The 10,015-nt window shown below is 42.4% G+C and overlaps 1 protein-coding gene across 2 annotated transcripts in view; it reads left to right on the forward strand.

Moving 5' to 3' along the window:
* The window catches only part of Wwc2 (WW and C2 domain containing 2), a 279,014-nt gene extending 271,621 nt beyond the window's left edge, over positions 1 to 7,393 (forward strand). For both annotated transcript variants that reach the window (XM_023699612.1, XM_023699613.1), the window contains exons 22-23: positions 1,712 to 1,839; positions 5,998 to 7,393. In XM_023699612.1, coding sequence (XP_023555380.1) covers positions 1,712 to 1,839; positions 5,998 to 6,064 — 195 coding nt within the window. In that variant the 3' untranslated portion in view covers positions 6,065 to 7,393. The remainder of the gene's footprint in view (positions 1 to 1,711; positions 1,840 to 5,997) is intronic.
* Positions 7,394 to 10,015: the final 2,622 nt, after the last annotated feature.

The following is a 10,015-nucleotide window of genomic DNA, read 5'->3' on the forward strand; positions in this document are numbered from 1 at the left end:
ATGAACATTAAAATTTGTAATCTTTGCTTTTTTTTTTTTTTTTTTTTTTTTGGCACACCGGGGGTTGAATTCGGACCCTTGTGCTTACCAGGCAAGCACTTACTCTACTGAGCCATCTCCCCAGCCTCAGTCTTTGCTATTTGTTCTCCAAATAGTCTCCATCTGTCTTAACTCTCACTGTTTTCCTAACTCCTATTTAGCTCATAGTAAAAATTGCAGCAATAACAGCAACACATTCAAATAATACATTTAATGATGTATTGGATACTTCTGTGAATACTTTACATATGTTAACTGATTTAAACACCATGACAAGACTGGGCGTGGTGGTGTGTGCCTGTAATCCCAGTGCTTGGGAGGCTGAAAACAGTAGAATCACTACAAGTCCAATCTGTGTAGTGAGACTTGTAGACCCCGTACTAAATACATGAAAAAAATAAAAAGAATACCATGACAAGCCTCTACAGTATCCACAGTTTACAAATGAAGAAACTAAGTTACAGGGAGGCCAAGCAACTTCCTCAAATACAAATAGCTATAAAATTATGGAAATGGAACTTGAATTCAGGAATACAGCTCTAGAGTTTTTGTTCTTTATCACTGACTTTTGCCATCTTACCCTAGAAGGCAGTCAACAAATATCTGATTGGGCAACTGAATGAAATGAATTGGCAGTTCATTTTTATTTTAAAAATGTATTCATGTAAGACATCCAAATGTCCATTAACAGTGACACAAAAAGCGTGGTGAAGTCACATAGTGGAATATTATATACCAGTAAGAACTATGAGATATACCTCTGTGCAGTAGTGTATATAATTCTCATAAGCCCATTACTGAGCAAAAGGAGTTAAACCCTAACAAGTACCTGCTGTACCATTCCATGCTTACAAAGAACAGAGTAGGAAGAATAGCCAGTTCTGTTAGAAATCAGCATGCCAGCAGTGCTTAGGGTGAACACCAGAAGGATGATGGGGCAGGGCCCTGGAACGTTTTCTCTATTATTTCAGCCTGTGCACTTCGCATGCTTCTGTTCCCATGTCAATCTCTTTGAACTGTGTACTCCTATGTTCAGTTGGTTGGTAGATAAGCTCTATTCAACAAACAGTTTTTGTCCATTGCTTTTGCTTTATAATACTGGGAATTGAGCCCTAGGCTCACACTGAGCTTAATCTCCAACATAATTATTTTTTTAATTTTTTTTGAGACATAGTCTTGCTAAGCCATTAAGTTGCACAAGCTGACCTCAAAATCCTGCCTCAGCCTCCCAGAGTGCTGGGATTGCAGGCATGTTCCTGTACACCCAGCTCAAATAAGCAGTTTTTAAAATGGCCAGTTTAGCAGAAAGGATAGCAAAGATGAGGAACAGGTTGAAAATGTGTTCACCAAAAATGTTAACAGTGGTATTTCTTGGAAATAGCACTTACAGTACTTCGCTGTTTCTTTCTTCAAAATTCTTACACTTTCCAGATGGAATAGTCTGTGGTGCCGATGGAGAGGTTAAGTGCAGTTAAACTCCGCCCTGCCCCCAGTCAGTCCCTTCCATGTGAGGTAGGCAGACAGATGTGGTCACCTGATGGGTAAAAAGGACACCACTGGCCGCCCAGCTACCTGCCTGGTTTTCCTCCCACTCTTTCAAGCCTTAGGGCATATCGTCAAGGACCTCTGATGGATCTTCTCAGGGTTTCTTGTGTTCTTGTTTTCTTCACAGGCTGAGCAGTCAAAAGAAGAGCAGAAGCAAGGGTTGAATGCCGAGAAGTTGATGAGGCAGGTCTCCAAGGACGTGTGCCGGCTTCGGGAGCAGAGCCGGAAGGTGCCACAGCAGGTGCAGTCCTTCAGGCAAGTGGCTGCCTTGATTACTTTTTTCTCATTGCTAAGACAAAATACCTGAAGTCCAAAGTTAAAGAAGGAAAGGTTTATGTAGCTCACAGTTTGTGGAGGTTTCATTTCAAGCTGGCTCCAAGGCAAAGAGGCGTGGCAGAGGAGCAATAGTTTATGGAAAACAGCAAAAGCACAAGAACAAAAATGGAGGAGTAAGAGATCAAGCCCCTTTTCCCTCCCTTGTATTGTATGCAGGATACCTGCTCCAGGGCAGGTGTAGCACTCAGAGTCGTCAGCACTCACACCCAGCATTGGACCATGAATTAATCACAAACTCTAGAAGCCCACCCCACGATTGCATGAAATTTAGGGGGGACATCCAGGGCAAACTGTAACAGTGGCCCTGTGAGGGACAGCTGGCAGGCTGTTCTCATGTCTTCTGATTCTGCAGGAATTCCTCTCAGAGTGCAGTGCAGGGTAATATCAGGTCTCTTCTGCAGTATCAATACACAGCTGTGTGTTTGCACCTTTCTGAGATTACCTCTTGGCTGGTTTACAACCTGGCTGCCCAAAAAGACAGCATCCCCAGCTCTCAGTACCCTTAGCACTTCTCCTTAGAAAGACCAAGGGTATTTTGTAGATGAGCAGGAAAGCCACAGATCTTTGGGAGTTTGTTGTCTATTCACTTTGGACCTCTGAAGCCTTGCTCTCTGCTAGACCCAGAACAGAAAAGCAAAGAATACAGGTTCACAGCCAGATCGTTGTGGTGTCATGTGGCAAAAGCTAAGACAGGGTAATATAGGGACCTGTTAACGCTGCAGGCAGGACATCCCTCTGTGCACTGCAGATGATGAGCTGCAGACACTAGAGGGGGTGGTAGAGAAGCAGCACCGCAGTCTGTCATGGAGAGGACAGACATAGTGGATTCCTCAGGCTGTGGGGTGAAAGAAACAGCATGGAAAAGGGTAGAGCCTTAAAAGTCAATGCTGAGGGGGCCAGGGAGATGGCTCAGTAGAATAAGCACTTGACTGGCAAATGCAAGGATCTGAGTTCAATCCCCGGTTCCGCAAAAAAAAAAAAAAAAAAAAAAAAATCAATGCTGAGTCCATTGTGTGCCAGCGAAGCTGCCAGAAGGGTGGACCTATGAGTGGAGTTGGCCTCTAGGTGCTGTGCTAGAGGTTTCTGCTGCGGATCCAGATGGTGAGGGAGCCAGGAAGGTCTCCAAACACCAAAGTCAACAATAGGCCTCAAGTTTGAGGGAGCAGATATTTGAGACATTGTGGAGAGAGGACCAGGGAGAAACTGTGAGAGGAGACAGTGAACTTATAGGAGGTGAATGGAGGGAAGGGTGCTGCCTCGTAGGGCCAGGACTCCAGACAAAGAAGCCAGAGAAAGGAAAGGTTCAGAGTGAGGCTACCAGGTCCTGCTTCAGCCTATCCCAGGTTATCCATACCACTATAGCAGCACAGGTACTGTGGTTGGTAGATACGCAGAAATCAAAATCTCAAGCGAGGACTGGAGTCAGGATAGTATAAGGACTGGGAGTCTTCTGCGTTGATACAATGGTTTCATCAATACAGATGGGCCAGAAAATGGAAAGGAAGCCTTCTGGGCACTGTCAGTTTTAGAACTTGCAGCACACATGTAAGAGCACTGGCCAGAGAGGTAAGAAGAGCCAGAGGAGTGCAGTCCTAAAGCTGGAAGGATGGGAAGAGACTGATACTGTCAGACATAACAGAAAAGAATTCAAGGGAACTGAGATGGAATGAGGAAAGGTGGCTATTGGTTGTCAAAAATACCAGCCAGGTATACCAGCAGTCAAGTAAGTGGAGGGCCACAGGTAATTTTGTATTATCAGTTCTTTGTTTAAGTTTTGACTTCTGTTTTATATAGAGAGACTTTAAAAAAGCTATTAGCTTATGTGGGAGAACCCTAGTATGGGGACAGTGTTTTGAAGTATGGGGAAGATGGTGAAGTGTGGTGGAGCAAGGACCATTTTGAAAGAGTTAGTGCTGAGACAGGACTGCTAAACGATGTAAGAGAATTCCTGTAACTTCCACCTGCTGCAAGTCCAGTACACCAAGCTCCCGAAATCGAAGAATGAGCTCAAAGAAACAATGGAGGTTAAGAGTAGGAAATTTTACTGAGGCAGAGGCAGCTCCCAAGACAGGAGGGGGTCTTCACAGGTTGTCAATGAGCCCATTCCTCAAAGGCAGTTTTCTATAGCAAAATCACAAGGTGGATACAACATAGGACCAAACAATCATCAGCCAGTAAGATTACAGATATAAGTGCTGAAGTAATGTTGATCTAACAAGGAAGCAAATCATGTAGAAGGTACACAAGGAAAGATCAAGGACCTTTGTTGGAAGAGATGTGTCAGGTCCTGGCCACACACCTGGTAACTGCTGTCTATCTAGACCGTTGGACCAGGTGATACCAGTTAAAGTATTTTGCTTATCCCCTGGGGAGGGATGACTCTCTTGAGGGCCCAGCCCTGTCTGACTGCCTAAGATATTTCCACCTAACTTAGCTGTCTTTAGTAATACTTGGTGCTGAGGGAGGGCAAGGCCAGGAGGCAGCACTGGCAGCTACTGCAGGACTGGGGCAGTGGGACTCCAGAAGTAGAAGGAAAGGAAGCTGAGGTATGATGGGTAATGATTCCAGTTTTTCAGATGACATTTTATGGTAGAGAGTTACGCTTTTGCTGGCTTCATTCTGCTAGAGCACTGCATCTGTGACTTGGGAAGCATTGTTACTTGGGCATTTGAAACTAGCATTTGATGGCAATTGTGTTGTGCCCTGGGTTACTTCAGTATCAGGTAGCATTGTCTAGTATGGGAACTTACAACTCCACAACTTCCAGTTGTTACCAAAACCAAAACAAAGATTGTGTAAACATTCCTTACTTTTCTTAAGAAGCAAACACATACCACTACACAGGCGATGAGCATGATGCACCAGGATAAGACACACTGTCCTGGAAGTACAGTGGCGCCAGGAGGGATTGCATGGTTCCTGGCACCTGACAGACGATGAGAGACTGGAGAGGGTGGGATGTGGACCACTCTTTCTGGCACTCTGACACAACCCCACCCCAGCAGCTTGTTTCATCTGGAACTGGGAGCCCTGTGTTTCTGGCTTTCTGATTTTTCCAGAGAAGTTAGAAATCAAGAATTTCAGGGGCCGGGGGGTTGGCTCAGTAGGATAAGTGCTTGACTGGCAAACGCAAGGATCTGAGTTCAATCCCTGGTTCCACAAAAAAAAAAAAGGAAGAATTTCATATTATCTCAGATATAGTCACTCACAACATAGGCATTTTTAAAAACCCCATCCTTTAAGTGTACCTTAAGGCCTCCCAGAACATCATGCCTAGACTCTCTTGCCTTTTTAAATGTCTTTTGTCTCTCAGGCAGTTGAACTAATCAAAAAACACTTTATGCTCTCATCCCACTATGCTCATCTTCTTCACCCTTCTTTTTTGCCTCAGCCTTGCCTTAGCCTCTAGAACAACCTATTCTGGCCTCATTTCTAGAATATTCCCTTGGTTCATATGTGTTGACTGAATGTTGGGTGCGATATGAGTTTTATGAAAAGACAGACTGTTGTCATCTTTGATAACTGTACAATGCTAAAATCTTATTTTTTCTTGCACCCTCCAGCTTTTCTCTCTAAGTGACTTCCTATCCCTGCTTTGATAAAGCAGCTTTCCCCCATTAACATAATCAAATGCCTCTTCTGTGTTTGGGCCATGGTACTTGTCAGGTGGTCCCTGACTTTATTACCATGGTGCTAATGTAAAGAATTGCCCTGAGATCTCAGGCTTATCTCTGGGATTGCTAAGAAGTTTCTGTGCAGATCTTTGATTCTTTTGAATCTTCTACTGTTGGGTTTAAAGCAACAATACGAATCCCTGGGGAAATAAAACTGGTCCTGGGACGGGCACCTCTGAAGGGACTCCCCAGCCTGGTGTCCGTAGTGACTTACAGGACTCAGAGCAGCAGCTCCAAGTGCCATCCTGAAAGGCAAGGGCTGTCTAGATTCTGAGTGGTGTTCTGCCCGAGGAGAAGATGCCCCTCCCTGGTGGTGGGGACACTGCTGGACTTGTGGGGGCTGTGTTAGTGGTCACAGTGTTCTCAGTATCATCCTGAAGCTGGTTTTGTCCCCCCTTCCCAGGGAGAAGATTGCCTACTTCACCCGAGCGAAGATCAGCATCCCTTCCCTGCCAGCTGATGACGTGTGACCCATGGCAGGGCACATTGCTTCTCACCTGTTCACATTCTTAGGGAGGGCAGAAGACTGAACATTTGCTTTGTTTTTGTTTTGTTTTGTTTTTTTGTAACATAACTGTCAGCTCTTATTCATACCAGATTTTCAACCAGATGTCAATTTGTAAATTACCTTTTGTGTAATGTCCTATATGTTTAAAGAAGAAAAATCAGATATCAAACTGGGCTAGGCTGGTGCACAGATGTCACACGTGTGCTGCAGTGAGCCTTACTGCACACAGCGTGGCAGAAGCAGTGTCAGTGCTTGTGCATGGAGCTGGGCTCAGCAGCCCGGCTCAGCAGAAGGCAATCTTGACTTTCTCTTTGTTTCCTGTGAGCAAACTATGAAGGGCTTCATGCCGTGCAGCCTTTTTGAAGGAAGGTGAGTTCACAACTCCATGGCCAGCCAGAATGGGTGCTCCGTTCAGCCCTGTTACCTTTGTTGAAACACATGTTTTCTTAAAATAGTTATTTAGAGAAAACAAAAATAAAAGATACTGAGTACAGCAGTATAAGAACATAAAGGTGCAGTGCCTTGGTTGTACTGAAGAGCTTATAAGCCACAGCACTGAGGGTGAGAACAGAGAGCGAAGAACACATTTATCTAAAGCACACTCAAGAAGCATCAACTGAGCAGCTGCTGCTTCTAACCTGACCCGCACTGGCAAGGTTTTCGTGGGAGTTTCTGGCCTTCACCAGTTTCCTCCTGGGTGTGAGGGTGGTGCCAAGGCAAGGCCCGTGTGGCCCCCAGCTCTGAGAACAGACAGTGCTGGTGATGCAGAGGGAAACGTCCGCACGCACGTGGTGACGCCAAGAGCAGCAGAGAGGCTGCATCGTACGTGAATCACAGATGCCAAAAGGAAAAGAAAAAAGCTTGTCCAACACACATCTGACATCTAGAAATTACCTTGCAGCTCTCAGTTTAAGGGGCTTCTATCTATAATTGATGTTAAGTCATTGGGAGGCAAAGGAAAGAGTATGGGAGTATTACCAATTTGAAGTGATAATAGGCTAAATCATTTATTTAAAAAGAAAGAAAGAAAAAGACTATCTTGGATGAGTGAGTTCAAAGATACAAGCTGATAAAAGTATCCAGTCCCCCAGTTTAAAATTTTAGCTCATGTAGTGTGGGCCCCTCCTCAGTATAGCTTTGCCAGTATAAATAGAGTTTTTAAAACACTTAAAATTTAGGCTATTTAAGCCATACTTATTACTCAGTATGGTGTAGTGGAAAGTGCAGTTTTGGGTTAGCCATCTTACATAGCAAAATAAGTCAGTTCCTTTAGAAATAAAACCATTATCTTGTTTTGTTTTGTTTTTTGCGGAACCGGGGATTGAACTCAGGCCCTTGCGCTTGCCAGGGAAGCGCTTGTTCCACTGAGCCATCTCCCCGGCCCAAAACCATTATCTTAAAAGAGTGGATCCCTGAAAGAAAAAAAAGATGTGTTCCTTTGCTTGAAGCCTCATTTGCAATAATTTTTATTTTCTTAAAACTACTTAAACATAATTAGAAAGTTTATTTAATCAGAGTTCAAATTAAGCAGTTTCTGAGCCTAAAATTTAATTTTCTTCTAAATGTTTCACCGCTATATACCAGTTTATTTGAAAGTATAACTGGATGTGACCCTGCTTTGAACAGAAGTCAGCCTGGTGATTGACTGAGCCTAGTCCACGGCTGTCCAGTTCGTTCTTTTGGATGACTAAGGAAAGCTAGAAAAAGAATGCCATTCTTCCTTGTTGAAATTAAATGTGAAAGACAGAAGTTTATTTAATGTAGAATTAAATGAAGGTCAGCTGTTTTCAGCTTCTTACTCTGACCATGAAAATGTTTATAGAATTGTGTGTAGTTCTACCATACGATTTTATTTTCTTCATTTATTTATTTACGGTCTTATTTATGTTCTGTTTAATATATAGTTTGGTTCTGGCCATTTTAAATGTTTGACATAGAAGAGGCTATATTGGAATATTTACAGCTTTATAAATTTTCATCAGATTAACTGTTAACTTTTTGTAGTACAAAAAGTTTCAGACAAGTATTAAGGAAAGAAATCTGTTTCTGGCTGATAGTTAACAATATTGACCAAGAAGCTTTGGGTTTTATTTTATAAAACTTTCTCATTTCTAACATGAGAGGCAAACTTATTTTGATGTGATCCTTTTCCACACTTTAAAAGTCAGCAATAGAGCTCTTTATATAGAGGCAGCTTTTGATGACCCATCATGTTGTACTAACCCAAGACTCACAGTGATGAGATATTTTACTGACTTGATCACAAAACCACACGAACAAATATGAATTTTAATATTATAAATACTATTTTAAAGAGGTAGAATTTATTCTGCACAGGGTAAAAAGAATGTAATATTTAGTTCTCAACTTTGAATTATCAGTATGTTATTACAGTTTTGTATATCAGAATCTTGAGTATTACAGGTACAAAAAGAATATTACTAGCCAAATGAACAAAGTTTAGTTGAATCTCTGTAGCATGCAAATCAAATAAATTTAAAATCTTGTTATGCTATGTTTTTATCTATATTGTACTAAATATCAAAAGCTCAGGACTGAACTAAATATTTAATCAGGTTAAATTCTGAATGTTTCTGTTTTAATTTGTCTTGTCTGTCTGTAGAAGTATGAAATTACACATCATATAGATTAACTTTGGTTTCTGCACTTCCCATGCATTTGTGGGTGGAAAAAAAAACTAAATGGCTTTTTTTAAAAAACAAAGATGCATATTGCCCAATACTTTACTTCAGTGTTGCTTATTGTTCAGTTAATTTCCCTCATTGACACAAGCACAAGAGTTTGCTTGAACCGTGTACCAAGCAAATGTAAAATGTTCTGTGAAGAATTCCCCAAGCCAGAAGTTTGTCATGAATACTTCTTGTGTAGACTTACGCATTGCCTATAAAAAGATGAAGTATTTTAATTGTACAAGAGAGATGAAGGACTCCCAAGTGAATGCCCTGCCACTGTGCCACCATGCTGGCAGTGCTTCAGGAGGAGATGGCTGTCCTAGGGCCCTCTGCCCCCCGGGCCAGCCTGTGGCTGCTCAGCAGGCACAGGCAGAAGGGCTGCCATGAGGTGCTTAGCACAGGACAAAGAGGCACATTCCTATGGCAAATGCTACATGATTGAAAAGTGCCTTTTCCTTTTCTGCTTCAAGGCAGTGAATGGGAGAGCTTTTGGCAAAGGCTTTGGAGGCACTGACACCACTAATTGACATAACATGCCCCTTGTCTCATACCTCTGACGCCTTTAATAAACCAGCAGTTGTTTCTAGAGTACTCAAGTGTCATGCATTTCAAATAAATATGCACTGAGACATTACTTTCATTATAGTCAGTTGTCTTAACAGGCTAAAAGAAGCAAATGATTAGAAGAATATCTCTAATTGCTAAAATGATTCATTTCCATATAAATAATACCTTCAGAGATATATAAGTACTAATATACTACTTTATTTGCCAGTTCTGTGCAATCACTGAGCCTATTTTAAATTTTTTTTAAAAAATGTACAGTAATGAATATGATTACTATTAAGGTTTGATTGGTTTTGGTCTCCAAGTAGAAAATAAAAGTGGTTTAACAGACTTAGGAAAAAAAATCTTTTTTAAAAAGCTAATAACTACAAGCTAGAAAAAGGTGTTTCAGAAAGTTGAAGCACAGTGACTTGGTGGCCATGTGGTGGGAGCTCCTACCAAATCAGTGCTGAGCAAGCATCCCCGAAGTGGCCCCCACTGGTCCTGCTGTCTTAGAGCTCCAGGCTGGTGTGTTTCATTTCCAGGTGTTGGCGCTGATCTTGTACTTCTGCCACTGTGTAGTGGCCCGAAGCTCCAGGAGCTGAGGCCGAGCAGGCTGCACAGTGAAGCAGACACCCGCCTAGCAGAAGAGAAAGCCCAGCAAACCAGCCAAG

Source organism: Octodon degus, unplaced genomic scaffold (assembly GCF_000260255.1).
Source record: "Octodon degus isolate 3935 unplaced genomic scaffold, OctDeg1.0 scaffold00114, whole genome shotgun sequence".
In the NCBI taxonomy this organism is placed as follows: domain Eukaryota; kingdom Metazoa; phylum Chordata; class Mammalia; order Rodentia; family Octodontidae; genus Octodon; species Octodon degus.